This window comes from Homarus americanus, unplaced genomic scaffold (genome assembly GCF_018991925.1).
Source record: "Homarus americanus isolate GMGI-L3 unplaced genomic scaffold, GMGI_Hamer_2.0 scaffold32583, whole genome shotgun sequence".
In the NCBI taxonomy this organism is placed as follows: domain Eukaryota; kingdom Metazoa; phylum Arthropoda; class Malacostraca; order Decapoda; family Nephropidae; genus Homarus; species Homarus americanus.
Genome location: NW_024713129.1, coordinates 13,506,313 through 13,531,152, shown reverse-complemented (window position 1 = coordinate 13,531,152; position 24,840 = coordinate 13,506,313). Strand labels below are relative to the sequence as shown.

Sequence of the window (24,840 nt, the reverse complement as noted above, 5' to 3'; positions counted from 1 at the left end):
GTACAGTATCTCCTTTGTGTTTTATTGCGCATTTTGATTGAGATGTCACTTACGTTTTAGGATTTAATCTAGTACAGTGCTATTTCATCCCTAAACGTCAACAAATAAACTCACGAGTAAAGGTTTACAAAGTCGTCCCTTAAATCCTGGTGCAGATTTGTCCATTCACACTAAGTTTTCCATCTACCAAATAACACGTGGTCGCTGCTTTATCACAGTATATTTCATAGACACCGAGCCTTTCACTTGTTCCTTAATACGAGCTCTGTCCTTCACAAGTAGTGCTGCGTAATGCGGAAGAGAGTCAGAGTAGGAGTTTGAATCGGCAGGGCGACGCTATTTCCGGCCATTTTGCACTGGTAGATCGCTCCAGTAAGCATCCCCCTACTCGTCTCCGTGTCTGTAATTAGAAGATACATATGGTAGGCTGTGTTCCTGGTGGTTTTGTTTTGAATTCATCAGATATCAATATATAATGACCACGTCCACCATTCCGATCCAGAGTTGAGAGATGATGTTGTGGTCATTGGTGGTGGTGGCGTGGAGGCTAATGCTACTCCCGCCCTCTTCCGCCTTCCTCCCCACCATGCTCAACTACTCAGACCCAGACGTTGTGCCCTTCTTCTGCCCTGACCAAATGACGGGAAAAACCTGGGACCATAAGGTGAGTTCTGGAGTCTTATCGTGTTGTATGTGCACTTTTACTCTTCGCCTTTTCATCCACTGACTCCACTTATTTTCAGGGACTTATTAAAATACCGTTAAATAGGACCCATCATTCGAAAATTACGTTACCAATAATTTTTCAGTATGATTGATCTATACTCCATGCCTGTAACTATGGGAATACCGTACACAGTTATCAAATAGTGCCTGACAGAGGATTCACATGTCACAATTAAATCTTGCAGAAGAAAATGTACGCTATGTTTTAATTACGTCTTCTGTTAATTATTTATAATGTGGACTGTATCACTTGTGTCCCGCAGGCCATCACACGAGAAGCTTTCAGACGTGAGGTACGACGCTTCTTCCTAGAGAACCCACCAACCAACGAGTCCTTCACCATCCCTGAGGACGCCTCCCTCTCGCAGGTGTTCAGGGCTTACTACGGCCCCATCTCTTCCCCTGCACGTTTCATGAAGGTAAATATTATTCTTTCCCTGTATGGCATCAGAAGGTAGCTCCTCCCTTGTATGGTTCATGAAGGTAGCTCCTCCCTTGTATGGTTCTCTTTCCCCAAACCAGTGATGCATCTTTTGATTTTTAATTATTGATGACTGATACAAATGCCAAAGAATACGCTAAGACCTAAGTAGTTGAAGCGCATTAGTATATTATATCAACATCTTTCCCATCTTGTTGTAGTCGTTATTATAAAGATTCACGTGTGAGGATATACTGTATCTAGTTCGTTACCAGACAAAGAGATAAGTGATGCTGAGTGTAAATGAACTACTGCAAAACACGTCCTTCATCTCTACAGGCAGTAAGCAACATAGCGTGGAGCAATGCCATGACGGAGACCAGTGGGCAGCTGCGGTACGAGGCGGCCTACCACATGGACGGTGAGAGTATCCTGGAGGGCCACACACTCCTGCAGGACCGTTACCAACAGCTGATAAGGACTATAATGGCTGATGAAACGTATGACTTCGCCCGGGAGCTACTGGGCACCTCTCTCAATGGTATACAGGTGAGAACACTAAAATTTTCAGGTGTGTGTGTGTGTAGGGGAGTTGGTGACACATGTGGTGACTCCTCTTACACTGTCCTGTATTCATAACACACACACACACACACACACACACACACACACACACACACACACACACACACACACACACACACACACACACACACACACACACACACACACACACACACACACACACACACACACACACACACACACACACACACACACACACACACACACACACACACACACACACACACACACACACACACACACACACACACACACACACACACACACACACACACACACACACACACACACACACACACACACACACACACACACACACACACACACACACACACACACACACACACACACACACACACACACACACACACACACACACACACACACACACACACACACACACACACACACACACACACACACACACACACACACACACACACACACACACACACACACACACACACACACACACACACACACACACACACACACACACACACACACACACACACACACACACACACACACACACACACACACACACACACACACACACACACACACACACACACACACACACACACACACACACACACACACACACACACACACACACACACACACACACACACACACACACACACACACACACACACACACACACACACACACACACACACACACACACACACACACACACACACACACCTTGTTTTATATCTTGTAGTTGTTCACTATAAATGATGTATGAAACGTTGCTGTAATAATCTAAAATCCATAGGTCTTCGCCGTGCGTCTTGCATAGTTGTGAGAGCTAAGGATCCTCCGCCTTCTCTCAACTATCATATTACAAATTTGTCGACAGTAGCAGAAAATGAAGGTTCTCATCTACTTCCCCTACGTTGACAAGTCTTAGGCGTGGCTCACTGAAATTGGACGCTCTCGCAACCTTGATTTCTTGAGGCCCAAAATAAATTTCACCAGTAACAAATGTGACCACCGACATGTCTCGCCTGCGATTTCTTGAGATGTGACCTTAATAACAGGAACTTGACATCTACACTCTAACAGTTAATCTCCCTCACACATCTACACTCTAACAGTTAATCTCCCTCACACATCTACACTCTAACAGTTAATCTCCCTCACACATCTACACACTAACAGTTAATCTCCCTCACACATCTACACTCTAACAGTTAATCTCCCTCACACTCACTTTAACACTTATTTTACTCTCCCTCTCCATACCTCCATCACTCTCCCTCTAACACTTCTCTCCCCCACAGGACTTTTACTCCCAGACGACGTGGGTTGAGCTGGGTAACACTGAGGTACTGGAGGGTTTGGGCCTCCCCGGGATGGCCATAGGGGAGGTGGCTGGCCCAAACGACCCCACCTGTACCAACTGTGACCACACTGAAGTGAGTTCTCTCCCTCCTGTGATCACACCGAGCTTCATAACCTTTCCATTTTTGTGTCATATTCTAACAAGTGTTTCAGATCATGTTGAGTCATAACAGTAATGTAACCAAAGGAAGATTATAATAGTCACAGAGTTGATGTTAAATTAGTAATTACAAATATGAACAGTAGAATATTTACTGGATACTCTTATAGTTTCGGCTTGCTAAAAAAAATATATGAAACTAACATTACTCGTGTATAATAATTTAATGTGTTACACTGAGTTACTTGACATCTAGGTTTATCTTTAAAGACTCCACTACAATATAAAACAAGACTATCTGTCAACACACAGGGGTCGTGTGACAACAACTTGATCCCCAGCAGCAAGTTGACCAGCGGCTACTACGAGTACACCGTCACAGGGGCCGAGTCTTTCGTTAAACCAAAACCTGATGGCGTAGGTCAGTTCATATTTTGGGGGTCATTTAACTCTAATAAAAAAACTATAAATAACCAAATATTATTGTCATAAATTATTGATAAAAAAAAATAGTTAACGCATCAAAAGCTGTTTAGAATGGGGACATTATTAAGACGTGAACTTAGTGAGGTACAGTACTATAAAACTGACTTTTCTTAGGTAAGTGCAGCCACGGAGGTTCCATGGACTCCTCAAGAACCAAGGAAGCCACTGGAGGCATCAACAAGGAGAGCACCTCCCCCTGCTTCTCTCCCCACCACCACCTCCACCAGCAAGCTAAGGACCTGGCCATCAAGGTCAGTTGTTCTCCCTACCATTACCATTGTCTCTCCCATCACCTGCCTTGCACTTAACCATATTTTATCACAATATTGTAGAACAAATAACACTGCTGCACTGTTCTTTTTTAACTTTGAAATAAACAATGATATCATAACTACAGAAAACACCCGTTAGGAATACTTTACATTAAGGGAGCAGATGAACCTGACCCACACCTGCTCTCCCAAGGCCAGTGAGAGCTACATCGCCAACCTACGAGACGTCATTGGTGATGAACGTTTCTTGCACCTGCTGGAACTGTACCGCGGCTCAGCCCTCTCTATTGTCATCGACAAGACAACATCCATGAATGACGAGATTGAAGTTGTGAGAAAAGAGGCAAGACTTATTGTCGAGAAAACACAGCCAGAGCTCTTTGTTTTGGTTCCATATGGAGACCCTGGTAAGACACCTAGCAGAAGACGTGAGACAAGAATTTTATTACCGAGATATACAGGTGTGTCTGTAGCCGATACTAACTGATCTGAGAGAAACGTCATAAGCCCCGTGCACACCTACACAGCTGGCAGAGTATATCAATAACACTTATAGCAGCAGCTGTTTCGTGAAGCTGCTCGTCTTGGCAAATAGAGTAAAAGAAGTTGAGATGGATTTGTATTTATATTTCTTTATCGGGGAGAACGAGGAAAATATTCAGTATAGTTGGTAAATTCCTAAAAATATGTATGAACACAGTCACAACACGAGTAACTTGAAAAGGGATACTAGTGTTAGTATATAATGACTCGATGATGATGTATAGAGATGACGTCAGGAGTGAGTATGAGTACTGAACGTTTATTTCAGAGTACAGGATGATCCTCACTAATATTGCCAAAAGAACCACGATTTGTTTTTTAAAGCTTAACATGTCTAGTACCATCTTGTAATTCTACTCTTATCACCAGCAAATCTCTCATAATCTAATCACCATTACAGACAGTGGACCCGTTACAAAAACTACAGATGCCAATGACTTCCTACAAGTAATAGATGATCTGAAAATGGAGGTCGGATGCTGCTGTCTAGAGGAGAAGTTCTGGCACGGTCTCCAGCTAGCACTCATCAACACTCCAGATTACTCCACCATCTACTGTTTTACTGATGCTGGCGCGAATGACGCAGAGATCATGGATGGCGTCATTGCATTGGCTTCAAATAAACACTGCAAGGTAAAGTGCGTCGTCCCTGGAGTCTTAACACGGCACCATGGGCTTTACTGTGTTAGGATAAAAGGACTGTGTATGAGCAAGTCAATTTATCTTTCAATCAGTTGCTACGATATTATCAAGAACACCGACCTACTTCCTCCCCCTTTGTGTTCATAATTACCGAGGCAGACACAGAAGGATTTAAATGGATATAATTGTCAACGTATATGTTTGTTTTTAATCTAATAACATGTATACACAATCTCTATATAATATAATGGCCACGATCATATTATTTGTATCATCTCATTAAAGTAGTATTTACATTATCAACTCGTACCAAGACGTTACTATTACAAACATAACCAACATGATAATAAGTGAAGTCTTTTGTTGACATACCCACACAGGTGAGCATCATCTACAGCTACGCCAATAACGGAGGATCACAGGCACAGTGTCCCGGCTACGTCGTCTCCGGCACTGAGGAGCTCAAGAACCTGGCCGACATCACCGGTGGTCAGTTCATCGAGATTAACCAGTTCGATATTGACGACATCTCAGGGTTCATAGAAGACGGTGTGGATGAGAGTAAGGTGAGTTGGCTACCTGTATTATGAGGTGAGTTCGCTACCTGTATTATGAGGCGAGTTGGCTACCTGTATTATGAGGTGAGTTGGCTATCTGTTTATGAGGCGACTAGGCTACGTGTATTCAGATTAACATGAATAAACTACCTAGCGAAGGATACATACAAAACCGGTATTTGTGTACAGTACGATTATCTATGTACAGTTGCCAGCAAAAGTCCTCCCAGAGGAGAACTTTTGCTGGCAACTGTAGCCTTCACTGGCAGCTAAATTGAAACTGAGAGTTTATTTGGCCAGAATAATAAGAAATGTATATTAAAATTGAGTCTATTTAGCCAGAATATTACAGATACAAAGTGAGCAATAACAACAATATTGACTGTCAAAGCTTTACGAGTGCTGTGGTTGTCTTGAACAAACTTGATAAATACTGTCTATTAATCTGGAAATAAATATTAAACATTTGTCGTCTGGTTTTCAAGAAGAAATACTTGTTTAATGATAGTGTAAAGATTATTTTACCATTTACAGTTCCTGAGTCTATCAATGAAAAGTCAATATCATCTAGAAGGCTAACTGAGTGACAATATCTGTGCAAAATGCTAACCTAACCCATCTTAAACTAACTTAACCTAACCCAACCTAAACTAACTTAACCTACCCCTCGTCTCGTAGCTTCCTGTAATAGTTTATATCCTCTCCAGGTTATACAAAATATAAATTCAATGAACATGTAATAATTGTGTTATTATTCCCGGTTACACACAGGTTGGGCTACGGATGAGAGAGGACGTAGTGAATCATCAAGAACTTTCCTTTCCTATCGACGAGTCCATCGCTAATTTCACCGTGGTCATTAACGGAGTAATCGACGAGGCTACACTCACAGATGGACTGGGTGAGGCCTTTGTGGGTGTCTGTGTACGTATGAAGTTGTGTATACTTGTAAGTGGACAGTGTGTGTGTGTGTGTGTTTTTTTTAAGTGCCCTGTTTACAGAGCAGTGAGTATTCATGACCCCACAAAAATCTACTTGAACAAGCCAGAATGCGATTGTTTTTTTTTTCAGTAAAATATTCGTTGTAAAATATTGTAGCGCAGCAAATCTGTCTGGTCTTGATTACCTTACTGCTAGATAAGACTCTCCTCCCTCTACTGTTGGAAGTACTGTATGTATGTGTTACGCTTTGTAAGTTATATTGTTTTAACTTCTGACTGACCGTAGACGATAACGTAGATAAAATTTACAAACAATATATATAAATGAAGAGCTTCAAACCTAACCTAACCTAAACTAACATACTTTAGGTACAATTTGGCTATCTTGTAACAATAAAAACAAAGTTATCCCTACTTAGTAAAAATATCAGTTGCCTTTTAAAGCTTAATCGGCGATTATCCCTATTTACCAGGAGATGTATGTATTATCGTGGACAAAAGTTCGCTCCCTCCAAAACTGAAGCAGTATCGACCCCAAATGAGACAAAACAGCACACCCGCACACAGTCAGGGTAAGTCAGTTCGGAGACTCATTCCTGTGACTCAGTTCCACCACAGGGAGCGAACTTTTGTCCACGATAGTACAGGTATGTAAGTATATTAATAATATTTATCATTATCACAATGGTGAACACCAGGTAGTTGGTATGATCTGAAAGACAAGGGTGGTCTGAACGCCACTGATAACGTCAAGGTTATCACGCACACTGACTACCTCAAGTCTATCACATTCACTTCACCAGCTCACTGCCAGTGGTCTATGAAGGTAAGATCTCTATCTCTCTGCCTTATTAAATGATTACTATAATAGATCACAAAAGAAAGTTTTCACTAATGTATGCAAAATTTATATATGTTCCTTAAACAGCTGAGCGCTCAAACACAGTACAGTGTGTCTGTGAGTGCCATTTCTACCTTGGGATTCCTAGCAGAATATACAGAGCTGGAGCTGCTGCCTCCTCGACCCAGCTACGTCTTGATTCCTGGACGCCCCCTGACAGGTAACGCCACTTAGGTCTCTTGCATCTTTTCCAGGGAACTTACACTTTGGGTTAATTGACATAAACTACATAAAAATACTGTAGGTTCATTTACAGTTGCATTAGTTGATCAATATCACCTCAAGTACGATAAAATAATCTTCATATCAATAAAAATGGAACGCCCCTAATTTTGGGCCATAAACATCTTAGTACACTACTCCACTAACCCTTCACTCCGGGAACGCTACCTAAAATTTCCTAACCTAACCGTTATATTTAAGTTATTTGCAGGGGAAACGACATAGAAGAAAAATGTTTTAAAGTTGTCCAAGCCGTCGGAAAACACATTGCTCAACTGGAGAGCCGTGGTTGGTCGAAGCTACCAACTGACCCATTGTGGGGTAAAAACATGAAGAAAAAAAACCTGACCAAACCTTACCTTAAATATCACATGCTGGAAGTAAAAGTGGTGCGACTTGTAGGTGCTTTGTCCAACCAAGTGCCCTTAAATGCAGAAATGCATAAGCCACAATGAGGAGATTTCTTCGTCTAAGCAAGTTTCCGTCTTCTAGTATAAAACCAAAGGTTCTTATCTTAACAATAGTGAGTCTGAACCGCACTGCACACTTCACAGCAGTTAGCAGAATACCCTTAGCCTTTAAATTGTCAATAGCAGCAGTTTCATTTTCGAATACACGATAAATGGTTTGCCAAGACGAAGAACACCCATTGAACAGGGAAGACCGAAAGACAAATTCCGAATTCCGACTAGGTAAACAAACTGAGCATGCGCAGGAGTATCACGCGACGACACCGAGAGCAACGCTAATTGGCTCCTGCCAAAGCGTACTTTCTTAAGTCGAATCGAAAACTTTAAACATCGAAAAAAAAAATTGTGACGGAAACGTAATTAATTTTTTGGGGGGCTCTATCTCCCTATATAAATTTCAAAATAAAGTTCCGTGGTAGGCCTTTTCCGAGTCTTAACTTTTAGTTTTAAATAATCTTTAACATTGATAAATATAAAAAACAAATCTATAACTTTCATAGTAGGAATGATGTTTACAACAAGGCAGGTCCCAAGGCCCCGGCTGAGTGCGACCAGGCTACTCATTACTTGAATTCCTAGCACCAGAAACGAAGCACTTGGTCCATAAGATGAACCATTAACAAAGCATCCCATTTCTTCGAAGCCAAACAAAACTCAAATGTTCGATTAGGTGCTTCACTGACATATTCCACTCCACGTAACTTTTAATAATTCAAAAAAGATAATATAATGAATAAGTTTAACTCTGTGTTGTATTCTACAGGACAGCAGTACTATGTTGAGATATCTCTAGTTGGATATCTGGAAAGCAACGTTGAGAAGATTACATTCATGGAGTTTGTGGATAAGGTTAGTGTTAAGTCCTTCACAGAAACATTATGTTAATCAGTTATCTCTACAGACAGTAGGTAGTGCTCTGTATGTATAAGATATGTGTATGACAAACTTAAATTATGAAGTCTGTTTGTTTAGGTTTGTGTTTAATTATACCAAGGTTTGCATACATTAATTATCTGAGTCATATATATAATAGTCTGTGAAAACTAAGTTGAATAAAGTGCAATGCACATAATTAACACTTGAAAATAAATTAATTTTGAATAAAATGTTTACCTCCCATTTAATATTTTATACTATATAGAGGCAGCCATTAAAATATATATGTGTATGGAAGGATACAAGGACACATACAGTTCATACTGTACATATACAGATGAACACACAAACAAACATAAACAGGGTGACACAGGAACACACAGACAAATATAAAAAAATAATGTTCACACACTCAGGTGGAGCAGAAGAGCCCGCAAACAAAACCTTGATATTGATGACAAAACCTGACCTCGTGTTTCAGAAGGGAAGTGTTCTCTCCCATGTCGACTATCATGGTGAGGTGGACGACCACATCTACATCCAATCAGAGGCACTCCCAGGGGTCCCCTTCTACATACAAATTGATGGATACCTCGAAAAAGGTATGACAACAGAATGTACGCGAGGCTCACCTGTTTTTATCGAGCTTCGCCGTAAGATTGGTTCTGTTGTGGGACAAAATGTGTCTTTTTGGGTTTTGTTGTTTGTTTGGTTTGTGGGACAGTCACGTGAGACTTTACATAAAGTCATTGCTCATAATAAGTGGCTAGTTGTATCATGGTTATTGGACGTTGGATTAATTAAATAAGATATTAACTATACTGTAAGCATATTTTTTTTTAGCTGCCGCATCTTGTAATCCTGCTCGTGGTCAACAGTTATATTATGTAACATTTATTAAATAATATTAGTACAAAACTGCAATATGTAATAATGTTAGATAATATTAGGAAGAATATTCACATTTTTAGTTTTATAAGCTTTTTCCCGCCATTCTGCCGTGTACGAAAGCAAGAAGAAAAAAAGGACTCATTAAACCTTCAAACGTTCACTAATGTCGGTATGGTATCTCTATAACCACCGAATGCCATGTTCTAAATCATTCAGGCGTTTCCGCTGTTCAGGAAGAATAAATGTTATAAATAACAGTAGTAACCAGTGTTATCACTTTGCCTCCCTAAGGTAAACCCTTCAGTCGCATCTCCCCAACTCTGGCGATTCCTGTGGAAAGTCAGATCGAACTGTTGGTAGAGTCATCAGTCTTGTACGCCACCCCAGGTCAGAGCACCAAGGCCTACTTCCGGGTCCATAATTACGGTCCTGAGGCTCAGTTTAAGTACACAGCTACTGACGAAGCCAAATACATCTACCATTGGAATCCAAAGACGTGAGTTTCATAATGAGGAGTGTTCATCTGACTGAAAGGTTCTGAGATGAGACAGTGGGCATCAGGTGGGTATTCTCACTGAGGAATATTAAGTACAGGAACTGCTCATGAATGCGAGATACTTTTGTAATAGAAAATAGTGTGTGTTAGTATTATGTACAAGAAAGGGAGGGAGAGCATTCTTTTAAATATTTAATTTTCTTCTGGTGTATCCTGTCCTTCCATATAAAGCTGTACAAAGAACCTAAATACTTTCCCACTACTGCTGTTTCATAGATCTATCATACCATCCATGGGAACGAAAGATGTGGAGGTGGACTTCCGAATACCTTCTCTCGCTGCCCCGGGAACCACCAGCACCGTCACCTTCACGGCCGCCTCTGTCCTCAACCCCGCTAACGTCAACACTTACATCACCTACTATCTTGTTATTGATAAAGTACGTTCTTTTGTCAAATTATTTAACGTAGTCTAATGAAGTAAATATAGTCAGTGTCCGTTTAACGTACTACATACTACATGGTGCGTTCCTGAAAACCTGTACGTTAACCGGAAATATGCAAAGCGGATGTACTGTATAGTACCTGTGCAGTACGTTAAGTGCTGGGCAGATAGCTTAAGCCTTAAAGGGATACAAATAATTAAAACCAGTTCCTTAGTTCCATCAAGATAAGTCTGGATACACTCAAATTTCATATAAATCGTTGAACTGAGACAAATAATTGTATCAAGCTACAGTAATAAATAAATTATTGAGAGAATCATAAGACAACAGGTAAATCAATGAATATATAAATGAACGGGGCAGTTAGTGACTTCTTAATAAACATTCTGTTGGAATCGGCTGTGTGATTACTGCTTAATTAGATAATCAAAACTTGTCATTCACAGAACCAGGACACAGTACCTCCCACGTGTGATAGTAAAGACGTCCCCGACTGTTCAGGTTATAACACAGAGTCTAGCTGCGGAGACAAGTCATGGACCATTGTGGCCACCCTGCAGGATACTCTCTCAGGTAAGCTATTCTGAAGGCTTCTCAATACTGGTCACCAGGTGGTTAAAAAACTTGATAGACATTGATACGCATTGTCACAGTTTCCAGTTCTTGAAGTGTTCAGTAATTTAGTACAGTATTTTTTCTTCTCATGTTTGGGACAATAGGCAATTTACTTTGTGAATCTAATGAAAAAGCCTTTCTTTCTTCCTCAAGAAGAATGTTTGTTAAAACCTTGTTATTTAACCTTCAGTCATCGCCCCATTCGCCGAGATGTAACTTTGCATTTAAATTTAATTTCTGATTTTTGTCAATCAGATTTCGCGGATTTAATGGATGGTGCTTCCCCCGTCTTAACTTTACAGTTTGGTAACAATTGTTTGTAAAGACGACACAAGCCTTTCATAAACTAGTAAGCTAAAACTCTCGAACTTTGGTTTCCTGTCAGGATAAAAGTGGAGATGCATTCCTAAAGAATTTTTTTTAGGCCCAAAAATGTGATATATATATATATATATATATATATATATATATATATATATATATATATATATATATATATATATATATATATATATATATATATATATATATATATATATATATATATATATATATATAAAAACGTGATTTTTTTTTTACTAAATTCTGTAAGGGCTTTTTTACTGTAACCCAAAATTAAAGTCTAATTTGTAAATTCTGTAAGGGCGAAATTCTGTAACCTGGGGGATGCCCGTACTACTTATTCATAGATGTGTTAATGTTATGCAAAATGTACTAACTTTTTGTGTGTGTGTGTGTGATTTTTGTTTCCTGAAAGCTTTAAAGCTCAGGCTTTTATATCACCACCTGATTGAGGTATCACCTTTTTATCCCAAATGCATTTAAAGTATTTTGTTAAATTTGGGGAAATTCATGTCACAAAACATAAGTAGTATAAACATTTCAGTGAAAAGTTTGATTTCTTTCCATTTTCAGGTTTGAATAGCGTGTATTCTCGCCCCGATGGAGACTTGACCCTTGACGGGTTTACTAAGTCCACAACAGATCCAGTCACTGCCACCTTCACTGCTTCATGCTGTGTCCGAACTTTAGATGTCATTGGTGTTGATGAAAGAGGTAACCTTGGTCGCTGTCAGTGGGACCTCGGTGACCTTCAAGGTGAGAATATAATAAATTGTCCAGAGATTATGTACTGTATACAAATAGTATAGTATATTAGTAAGTGAGGGTAACTGCAAAGTACTGTAGTAAAGTGACAAGTAAAAATTTTTTGTATAAATAAATACAGTAATTGTAACAAGGAAGTGTTTGATTCAGATTTTTTTTTTTTAACAAGAGGCTGACAAAGTAATAATGTCCAAATCAAAATTTGAATATTTTGTATTACTGGATAACTTTCAGTAGCAGGGCCTATATGGTACTGTACCATGATTTTAATATGAACATCATTAACTTTAATGTTTCAACATGCCAGGTAAAATAACAATATATATAATAGAAATGTTATAGGGCAAAGAATATTTATGTATGTTGGCAGTGCACTGTAGTTCTTGCTCTATGATTCTGTATACGTACAGGAATACCTTTGGACAGCCAATCAAATACACAGCACACCTCTGAACAAACCAATCATCCTCACCTCACTTGACACACTACTAGTCATTATGTAAATTAGTTCATTAGGTCAATGGAAAACATAAAACTTTGGTACAAATAAACTTTCTTTGTTAATATTGCTAATTTTCCTGGCAAAGAGAACTTCCTTCAGAAACATATGCAAGACCAAAGTCACCTTCTAGGAAATAAATCATGTGTTTGTAGTAATGTAGCTGACTAAGCCTGAGCCAGAGAGCAGCAAGTCCCATATGTCAATACACTTCCTTGTTTAATAGCACTGACAAATATCACACTGAAAAAGTCCATTACTCCATATGCAAAGTGAGCCATCTGTCGACCCCCAGTTAATCCTCATCATTATTCTAAACCTCACAAACTTGGTCTGTGATTCTCTCAATAGTGTTCACTAACACTGTTTTACACTCGTCAATGTATGCAATATATTTTATGGTGCACAGTTTGATTTTTATTCCATAGACTAATAATGAGATGTAGTGTATCTTAAATATCTTAGGGCACGACGAAGTTAAAGCTGGACGTCTGTAGTCAATTTCAGTGGTCAAAACTTACCAGGTGATACTAAACTACTAGTGCTTCCATATGTAATCCAGTAATTATCAATTCCTTAAGGGACATTCTTTAACACTTTTACTATTGATCATCAGTTATGTTTATGATATTTTCAGTTCATTAGATATACAAGAAAAGTTTATCGTGTATGATGTCTTACTTGTTTTTGTTACTGGATGTGTCGTCACTAATAGTGTTAATAAAAGTAACCTTTGCTGTTTATAGAATACAGTATTGAGAGATTTTGCTTTTATATGCCCAGTGATCAAACAGCTTTTAAAATCCATAATTATTGTGGAAGATAATTTTACTCGTCAACTCAACAGCTTTTATTTTCATTGTGTCTCCAAAGTTTCAACTACTCCTGCTAGTTTTACTACCATACCTGAGATTACCACAACACCCACAGTCATCACTACACCCGAAGTCACCACCACCACACCCGAAGTCACCACCACTACTACCACAACACCCGAAGTCACCACCGCCACCACAACACCCGAAGTCATCACCATCACAACGCCAGAAGTCACCACCACCACAACACCCGAAGTCATCACCATCACAACACCAGAAGTCACCACCACCACAACACCCGAAGTCACCACAACACGTGAGGTCACCATACCGACAAGAGCCCCCACCACCACTACAGACTACACCCCCTCCTCTGTACCACCGGGGTGGGTGGTGGAGTTTGAAGCAGAGACTGTGGGAGAGACGTGGGTAGGCTTGAGGTGGTCCGTCAGTGAATCACGGGGAGACTTTCACAAGTTCTCCATCCTTATCAATGATGATTTAGCAGAAGATGTAAGTCTGTATTGTCTGACAGCTCTGTAAAGTTATGATGTAAATGTTAGGTGATACATGTATTTAAACACTGTTTTTAATTCTTGGTAAATGATATTTCCACACAAGAAGCAACAATTGCAAAAGGGATGAAAGGGAAAAAGAAAATTTATCACAAGAATGGGAATATGACACCCACACCTTCCTCCCTAGATAACCTCTCTCTCTCAGATTGAAATAACATCTCCCCTTTCTCAAATGAATTATCTCTCTTCATCTATTCAGTCAAGGTGTAATCAGCTGGTGTGCAGGCTGAACATAACCTACCTGGACTCGTGCACACACCAGACATTTACCTTGACACCATATTTCCTTACTGATGAAGGCAAAGACATACAAGGTTCCACACTGTTCACTGATGCCACCACCCTCGGCACTGGTGAGTACCTCAGCGGGATGTGTTCACCTCCAAACTTCATCATATTTTTTGAGAAAATAGTCATCTGTTTCTCGTAGTTGAAAAATGCTCTCTGAAGTCTACTAATGCAGACACAAACATTATAATTGAAGTTTTTTTTTTTTTTTTCATTTACCATTTACTCTAGCATGTATATGTTGACAGTTCCAGGAGCACCTAGAAACCCTTCCTCAGACTACACCACTGACACCAGCACCACCATCTCCTGGGTTCAACCTGCCAATGCTGCCTGCTTAGATCATTATGAGGTAGCTCATAAGTCAACAACATGTGTGTGAGGAAATATTATCATCACCATAAGCATGTTCTTCAGATTCATCACCTTAATCATTAACTCTTCTCTCATCTAAATTACAATAATATACACAAAATCTTGTCTAAAAGTCTCATTTACTGACTGTTCCCACATGTTCATGTGATAGGCACATTAATAAAAAACATCATAAAAATTTTTGCCAGGTCTTACTTGAGTTGTCATTTGATTCAGTATAATATTAAATAAAAGACTCCTTTAATTTCATAAGTATAGGCCAATACTTATTTGGTAAACCTGTACAGTACAGTATATAAATTTCCTTTAAGTTTTCCATTTTGTTTGCAGGGCATTTGTGTTTAAAGAATATATACATTGTATTTCACTTATTTTCTGAAGTTAAATATTTGTTTTGTTATAATAATGCACTTTTGCGCTTCAACAACTAAGGTCTTTAAGTACGTATTCTAGGTTAGTAAATACACTAGTCATCTACAACTAAAAATTAAGAGAAAGTGTCCTCATATTTCTAATTTAAGTGTGTGTTTCTAGAATTAAAGTTTACTGTGTTGTTGTTATAATGTTATTACTACACTTCTACTACACTTCAACAACAAAGGTCTTTAAGCACATAACAAGGTTAGTAATTCCACTAGTCCAACAACATTAAACAATTATGAGAGATAGAGCTCACTCTGCATGTTACAGGTGTGTTTCACTATGTTTGGCTCAACTGTGGCAGAGTGTGTGACTGCCACCACCAACAGTTACACCATGCAGGATCTGGAGGCATGCACAGTCTACCATGTCACCATCACCTCCATCTCACTGTGGGGAGGAAGGAGTGACCAACTGAAATTTGACACAAACACCAATGATGCAGGTGTGGTCAATGTACCAAAAATTACTCTTGCTTTTACAAGAAATATACAGTACTGTATATTATAATTTTAACAGGTCTTCATTGAGAATCTAGTCTTTCATTAGTCTAAAAGCATAATAAACATTGGATTCAACAATATGGCTTGATTAATTCTAAGAAACTAATCAGTATACTGTACAAATTAACCATCACTTATTTTCTTATTTTATAGCACCTGGAGCTCCAGAAAATGTTCACGTGATCAACCAGACAAACACCTGGGTGGAACTGTCGTGGAATAATCCTAAGGACCGAGCCAACTGTGTTAGCAAGTAGGTTTAACTTACAGAAACTTGTTTGACCTGGAGTCATGCAAGATGGCTACAGTTGGAAAAATTCCACGAACAGAACCTTTTTGCATTGCTTTCAGAGATTAGTCAATTATCACTCCAGTACCTTTTCCTTATTTAAAGATGTCAAGAATATACAGGTATATATATATTTTTTTTTTTTACACCACATGAAGAGTTTAAGATCTTCAGGTGGGGTACAATAACCCACAGATTAATTCATCTGTTGACAACACATTCCTAAAATCTCCAGACAGGCAAAAGGTTCTGTAATTGTGATTTTGAATTACACCTAATTCTCCTTCTAAGCTAAAGACACACTCTTACCACATGTACATTTAGATAGTCAATCACCTACAGCATACAGTATTATATAGGACTGATTTACACCAAACATTGGAAAAGATGTCAATAATTATTTGTCATATTGAAAGCATATCAGAAGAACTAATTGATTTAAATACCCAAACTTATATCCATGTTACATATAGGTATATTTTTTTTTACTAAGGTTTTATTGTGAGCTTAGTTAACTTCTTTTGAAAATGGTGGAATAGGGGAAGCGCATACAACAGTGCGCATCAATATGTTAGGTGGACCTTCCCTTATTAAAATATGTCAATTGGCTAACATGTTCAGGTTCAGTATTTGACTCATGCAGGTCCCCAAAGATCACCTCATAAAAAGACATCTGTGTTGCAGATGGAGGATCACATACACTAAGACAGACAACAAGCTCCAGATGCTCATGACCCACACACCAGATCTCCTAGGCGACAATTTTGCCACCATATATGATCTGGTGGGCTGTACCAACTACACCTTCCAAGTGTCAGCAGTGTCAGCCAAGGATGTCCAGGGCAGCACCAGGACGACTTACGCCTCTACAGAAGACGCTGGTGAGTGAGACAAGGTTCCTAATGATGTCTTGTGAAGTAATTATCTCGCTAATTACAATTATTGATCTGTGATTTGGCAGAGTTGGTAAAGTTTAAAGTTTTTGTTTTTATAATTACTGTCTTATTAGGGATGATTATGGTTGAAGATCAGTTTATAAACTGGAGGACGGATTGCTCTTACAAACTTATGATCACACGCACTCACATGAAATCAATAGCTATACTGTATTCCCATCTGTCTAGGCAGAAAATTGAGAAAATTTTAAATTTGTCAAGTATTGTATTATTAAATTTAAAGAATAGGAAGATGAATGAATAAATGATAAATAATTTAATTGAAAGTCATTGTATTTGTCACCACTACTGCCTTTAGCCTTCTATCTGGCCAATTTGCTTCCAGACCCAACACCAGTGGTGTCATTAACAGCTACTGCTGTTGACACCAACACTGTGTCAGCCCAGTGGACACCTTCAGTCATGGAGGAGTGTGTAGATCACTACCACGTGTGTATAACCGATGTTGATGACCTCTCCAAGAACTGCTATGACACCACCGACCATATGAAGAGTTTCAAGGCGAGTGTCTTATCTGTAATGATGACATGTTAATGATCCACATCTTTTTTTATGTAAATTCTTTCTTTTGGTAGTTCTCTGTCGGTGTTCTGGGCTATTGATTTTAAACTTTCAGATTATTATCACTTTTTTTTAAGAATATCCCAAGAATCCAACTGCTTTTGATCAAGATATGTCAAGGGTGAAGGTCACAGGGTCACACAAGTTCAGCAGTCAAATTACTTCAGGATGCATGATTATATGGGATCACTTTGTACACCACAACCTGATATATATATATATATATATATATATATATATATATATATATATATATATATATATATATATATATATATATATATATATATATATATATATATATATATATATATATATATATATATATATATATATATATATATATATATATATATATATATATATATATATATATATATATATATATATATATATATATATATATATATATATATATATATATATCATTTATGTTTTTTTAATCAAGATCATTGACCAAACGCAGTCATATAACCCGAAACCAATTATCTGTGGGGACGACAACACCTGTGTATCATGGATCTGACTGCTGAGGAGAAGATTCATTTATTTATCTATTCTGATCAGCTGTTGTCCTCCACCCCTCAGAACCTTGCAGCTTGTGGGCAGTATGAGATAACAGTGAAGTCTGTGTCTCCCTCAGGAAGGTTGGGCGGCTTCATTTATGACATGGCAAAAACAGAAGACCTCCGTGAGTACTGTGTTTACTATTATACAGTATAGGTGTAAAAACTAAAGTGACTCAAATACTGAACATATTTACTATGCCAAATAAAATTATACTGTAGTACTAAATGCCTCAGTTAACTGTTGTATCTAACCATATTTATCCTTCAACATTCCCACAGCCACCAGTCCACCTACTGATCTGGAAGTGTCAAATGTTAGGCCACATTCTGCCGTGGCCTCCTTCAGCCCACCCCTGGAGAATCCACACTGTGTCCACGAGTACAAAGCTAATATTATACAACTTGAAGATGTGTCCAATTTAAAGGTCAGTGTAACAGTATAAGCCAATAAGTGTAATCACAGAAGCCAGTAGGGTAAATAAATGCTATAAATAAAGAGAAAGAAAGTTGTAAGAAAATGGTTCAACAGACAGCACACTGCAGATCATCAACACAACCCTACAACCCTGATTGGTCACGACATTTAATGGGTTGGAACACTATAGTGTATCTAACTGAATCAGTACACATGTCATAAAATTTTAAGAAATGGACAAAACAGTGTCAAATCCCCCATTCTTATATTATTTTGGTCTACATTCACTATACACACTGAACATAGGAAGTCTGTTGCAAAGCTACATCTTATTTATTCTTTAGTCCGTCGGAGCAATTCTTTCATCTGTAATGTTTGTGAGAGATATTGTATAGACCTAATATAAGACTTCATATAACTTACATAATATTGCATATAGAGCAAACACTGAAATTGTCTTGAATTCTAAAATAAATGTTGCTGAGAATATTATCAGAGATGCCGCGATGGAACATCTACTACGAAACAACCTTGAAAAGGATTGCCAACACGATTTTATGCCGGGGCGCTCCTGCTTAACACAGTTGCTCAAGGTATTGGATATTTGGACCCATATTCTGGAAAGGGGTGGTAATATCGACAATATATACCTAGATTTTGCCAAGGCTTTCGACAGTGTACCCCACAAAAGCTGAAAATCAAACTGGAAGGGTACGGAATTCGGGGAAATGTCCTAGCGTGGATAGAAGACTCTACATGACCGCAAGCAGTGTGTGGTGATTAATGGCACGAAATCATCATCTGTACCTGTCACAAGCGGGGTACCACAGGGCAGTGTAATGGGCCCACTGTTGTTTATTTGTTTCATAAATGACATGCCTGACGTTGTGCACTCCTCCATACAAATGTTTGCCGATGATGCCAAGTTATTTCGGGAAATCAAGTACCATGCGGACTGTGAAGTGCTGCAGAAGGATCTCTGTGAGCTCCAAGAATGGTCGAAGAAATGGCTACTGAGATTCAATGTCATGAAGTGTAAGAGGATGCACCTGGGGTGTACCAACGGTAAGGAGGCGTATCATATGCCCCAACGGGATGAAGAAACTGCACTATTTGAGACTGAATGTGAGAAGGACTTAGGTGTGTATGTTGACAATGAGCTGAAGTTCTCGGGCCATTGTGAGAAGAAGGTAAATCGGGCAAATAAATTATTGGGTCTTATAAGGTCGTTCAGATATCTAGATGGTCCGTCCCTCGTAACGATCTTCAAGAGTGCAGTGCTTCCCCATCTGGAATACTGTCACCCCGTCTGGTCCCTGAGATATGCTAGGGACTGGTTGAAAATGTTCAAAGGAGGGCCACCAGACAGGTGCCTGCAATTCGGCACCTCAACTACCCTGAGAGATTGGAACGCCTGAACTTGTCTAGCTTATACTACAGACGGGCAAGGGGCGACCTAATTGAGGTGTATAAGCATCTCTAGGGGCACTACTCAGTTAAGTGTCCTTACTTGGAGCTGGAAGACGCTCGCCCCACAAGGCGTCACATCTCAAGATTGAAGAAGCCGCAAGTCCAAAAAACTGTGAGGGCAAACTTTTTCGGAGTGAGTGTTGTGAACTCTTGGAACAATCTACCAGAAAGTGTTGTGAGGGCACCGTGTGTGAGCTCTTTCAAGACCAGACTTGACCAACACTGGAGCAGGTTCAGGTACATTCAAGAGCCAGTGCGTGCCCAGTACTTGCCAACAGTGCGTAACAGACGTGACCGATCGCCCAAGCGGCTATCGAGCCGATCAGTGGTGAAGAGGATAAAAGTAAAAGTAATATCATATACTATAGCACTTCTGATTCGCGTTACTTAAAAACTGAAACCCGTGGATGTGGTCACAAATCTAAAAGGACAGAAAAAAGTGAAGTTATACATGGTCAGTATAATCAATGTGATAATGGTAAAAAATGCAAACAAATAAGCTGTTGTAATGTTTGTTAATTAGCTACACTAAGGGCAATAGTTTTAAAAAAAAATGAAACATTTAATTGAAGATATAAAAGTTAATGACCTTAATGAGGATGAAGCTACAACAGCCACTTGATGCCAAACTGTGAATAAAATATCACGAGAAACACAGTAGGCGTATACAATACTTATCACGACAGTATGATTATGGCTACTTGAGTTTTAGTGTGAGGAAAGTCAGATTATGAAGAGAGTGTTAAAGATTTCAGTGAAATATGGTAAGGGATGGAGAAGGTGTAAAGCTTAAGAGCTATTATGTGATGTGTATTTGGTCAAGGAGAGATGTACTCAGTGAACAATATCTTAATGCCTTACAGCAATTATTTGTGTTTTTATCACTAAGTTCAGATGTACTCTTACTTCCAGAGAATAAATCCTATTTCTTTGCAGCATGCAGAGTTAGCGACTAGTCAGTCGCTGGTGCAGACCCTGGCAGGCCTTGATGCCTGCACTAACTATGGGCTGTGGATAAGTGCTGTTACACTCTCTGGCTACACAAGTAAACAAGTCAACCAGAATTTTACCACTGGTGAGGAGAAGCCCTCGGCCCCTCGGGCACTGAGCTACACTGAAATAGCACAGGATTACATATCGCTACAATGGTTTATGCCACAGGTTGGATTTTCTTTTTTTAATTGTTGATTATTCAACTATAATTTTCATTCAATTGGTTAATTATATTCTCTATCCTTTGATTTTCCCTAATAAAACCTCACAGATTATTAACTACAGTACTTATCAGTTAACAACAGCTGCATGACAATATATAATGTATTGTGTTTATCTTACCCTGCAGGACAATGCACTTTGTGCTGAGGAATACAGACTAAATTGGACCAGTAGTACTGACAGTGGTCACCAAGATTTCACCTTACCTAACCACCCAGTGGAGGTCTCGGTAGGTCTCGTGTTTATAATATGTGATGGCTTACATTATAGTTCAAAGTGGGCCATATTGAGTCTAGGATTACTTAAAACTTTTATGAGTAGCATTAGGCCATAATTAAAAATCTATTGATGTAAAGCACATTATAAAAGTGGGAAGTAGTTGGCCTTCCAGAGGAAACTGAAGATTTAGATGGAAGGACAGAGTGAAGATGTCCCGGTGAAAGGGGTGACTGAATATGTACAACTGAGCAGAAGTAAGTAGTTAACATTTGTGATGTTTCCACATGTTAAAATTTATCTACTTTTAATGTTATATAGGAAAAAGTGGCCTGTAGATGGTAGAAGACAAACAGATGTGGTTTGTCATTATACTTTATAATTATGACTAATACAATGACAGTTAATCATTGTGGCATTGCAAACTTTTGTTTCAGTCTAAGTTGTTTGCATTCTTCCCATATGTAATTGTATATACTTAATGATTAGATATTATAGCCCTTGAGCCTATTTTTCCAGTTACAGTGTCCTGCCTCTTAATACTTCCTTATACTGCAGTCATTCCAACAATGGGTAACCTGGCACTACTTGATCGTTCTGTAACTTGCTGCTTCACTCATCCTCCTCCTCCCTCCCACAGGTCAAGGTGATCAACCTGTCAAGCTGTACGTCCTACACCTTCACAGTGTTAGCAGTAACTCCTCTGGGAGTTGAGGGGCAAACTGCTTCTCTCACAGTTTCTACTGCCTGCTAGGGAATTCTCTCCTGACAATCATGACCTACACCCCTATTGGAGAACCTGTGAACTTCTTATGTCAGTGCTACACTAGTGCTGGAAACTTTATACAGTATTGTACTGTTTTACAGCAGTGATGAAAAGCCCATCATGTCTTACACAAGTTTTGACCACCTTGCAAGTTCTCGCTCCAGGGATGGAACACTTTGGCCTCTAATTCTTCACAAGGGCTTAGAACACAAGAGAATACTACATAAATTTGACTTAGATCATTACATTTATTAGGTTTTATTTTAAATAAAGGGCTAATGTGGAAAACAACTGGCTGATGTATGATTGGACTATTGCACATGCTGTCTAAGTGACTCGAGTAGAGTTTCAAGGTAATGGGAAGTAAAATGCTGAGGAAAAAGTCTGGCACACAATTTCCAAACTATTTGGCTAAATGTAATAAAGATTTTTATAAATCATGTTCGTCTTCAAAGCCTACACATCGATATTACTTCATCCATTTCAACAGTTGTGAAGTGCTAGTGGCACCATTCAGGAAATAAGGACCTCCCAACAAGGGTCAAGAGTTTCACCAGCATTAGCTTACTTTTACTTTTTTTGCCATGTATCAGTTGATAGTGCTAGTCCAGCAACAATACAAAATGAAACCCGCCTCAAATAGCAAGGTGAAACTGGGCGTGTTAACACCTGTCTCATACCCAACTTGGTCAGGCATGGGTTGGGTCCAGATAGCAGTGATGAGACAAGTTTGCTACCCTGTGCCACCATCACCCAACTCTTTTGTCATTACCCTTTACCAGGGTAATCTTGTGGTCTTTTTCACTGATAAACTAAAGCATCTTAAGATTACCTGTACTATGAAAACTGTGTCAGTGTGATGTAAACCTGGACACAGTTACACACTAGACCTCTTGTTTTACTGCCACACCCCTCATAAAAACTGGACATAATTACTGATGTGAATACAAATCTTATGTGGAAATTACTGTTGGATATTTAAATGATAACTTATTATGGAAAACCTAAAAGACAAAAAATAATCTAGTTATTCATAGATACTAATCAGTGGGATGCCTACCTAAGCTTCCAGAGGAAAGGACAAATTGAAAGATCACTGGTGACAGGACACATTGTCGGGGACTGTCATGAAGAAAGTTTAGTCATTCAGAGGTTCAACAAGAGCTGGACTATGTAAAGTAAAACAAGATAAAATAACTTAAATGTGCAGTATAAGTAAACAGCAGTGACAGTGAGACTCAGTACTCTTGGCAAGCTGTCATCACTAAACCAGGTGTACTGTACATACACTAAATATTGATCACCCCTTGAGCTTTAACATATGTGCTAGGTTATGTTCAGGTTTTCTCCACCAGAATTTTGTAATGTGTCGAGGCTCTACAAGGAAGATTATGCTGTGTTTGTTAAATTTATTTCATCAGATGAACTTTTAGGAAATGAATTATAGAATACAGTAGAATAAATTAATAAACGAATTCTAAGAAAACGTTAGTGTTATGGTGTATTGTTTCTACAAGCATCACTTATTTTAATGGCAGTTGACAAGTATACAATGTTAATCCTTGGGCATTGATTCACATGCCCTCAACATGTGCATTTATGCTAACAACTAAACTCAGACAAATACTCATTAGCTAATAATATGCAGATAAGTAAATGGAAGGAAGTTAAGATTACTTAATACTGTAAATGATTAAGCCTTTTGAAGGTACAGTACAGTAATGTATGTAGCATGATCTGACATATCCAGTAACCCCCAAGTACAGTACTGGACATAAGATGGGCAATGATGAAGCCTTTGGAGAGGAAATTGTCCACTTCTTATTGTTTATGGTAATCTTCAATATGATTGCTGCCACAATATGCTTTCTTTTGTTAAATACCAAAGTCTTAAATACTATATACAGTATTTACTTTTTCTTATTAACTTGATTGTACTCTACCAACTAATTTGGGTGTGGCAGCCAAGTAGATACTGTACATATGTACATAACTTGCTTACTGCTCTAAGGTCCGCAGGTTCAATTCTGGGGCATCCCTAGTCGACCCAGCTGTAAACAGATACTGTATCTTATTTAACAGTTGTGAAAGTGAAGGCAGTCAAGTACAGGCAAGCTCTGGTTTATGAATAGCCAAAGTTACAAATAAAATTTTTCCTGTGTTTTGATTCATGTATGAAAGATGCTTTTTTTTTCCCTTACTTTAATTTTTCCAGCATCAAAAGATGCCGAGGTGCTGACATAGACATCTAAT

At 38.8% G+C, this 24,840-nt stretch overlaps 2 protein-coding genes across 2 annotated transcripts; both read left to right on the top strand.

Annotated features, from left to right (window-relative positions):
* The first annotated feature begins 586 nt into the window (after window positions 1-586).
* On the top strand, window positions 587-13,793 carry LOC121870210 (von Willebrand factor A domain-containing protein 7-like). The gene is made up of 19 exons (XM_042371985.1): window positions 587-664; window positions 990-1,145; window positions 1,487-1,696; window positions 3,025-3,159; window positions 3,498-3,606; window positions 3,786-3,922; window positions 4,137-4,350; window positions 4,887-5,119; window positions 5,509-5,694; window positions 6,457-6,586; window positions 7,325-7,452; window positions 7,555-7,687; window positions 8,983-9,068; window positions 9,577-9,697; window positions 10,278-10,482; window positions 10,759-10,921; window positions 11,374-11,500; window positions 12,458-12,640; window positions 13,786-13,793. Exons 1-19 carry the CDS (start codon window positions 587-589, stop codon window positions 13,791-13,793), a joined length of 2,742 nt encoding a protein of 913 aa, XP_042227919.1.
* A 424-nt stretch (window positions 13,794-14,217) lies between these two features.
* Window positions 14,218-23,025, top strand: LOC121867700 (phosphatidylinositol phosphatase PTPRQ-like). Its single transcript, XM_042367724.1, has 12 exons — window positions 14,218-14,479; window positions 14,744-14,897; window positions 15,081-15,184; window positions 15,898-16,072; window positions 16,284-16,383; window positions 17,104-17,300; window positions 17,701-17,876; window positions 18,525-18,627; window positions 18,785-18,930; window positions 21,327-21,551; window positions 21,733-21,834; window positions 22,462-23,025. The coding sequence occupies exons 4-12, from the start codon at window positions 15,910-15,912 to the stop codon at window positions 22,573-22,575; spliced, it is 1,326 nt and encodes a 441-aa protein (XP_042223658.1). The 5' UTR covers window positions 14,218-14,479; window positions 14,744-14,897; window positions 15,081-15,184; window positions 15,898-15,909; the 3' UTR covers window positions 22,576-23,025.
* Window positions 23,026-24,840: the final 1,815 nt, after the last annotated feature.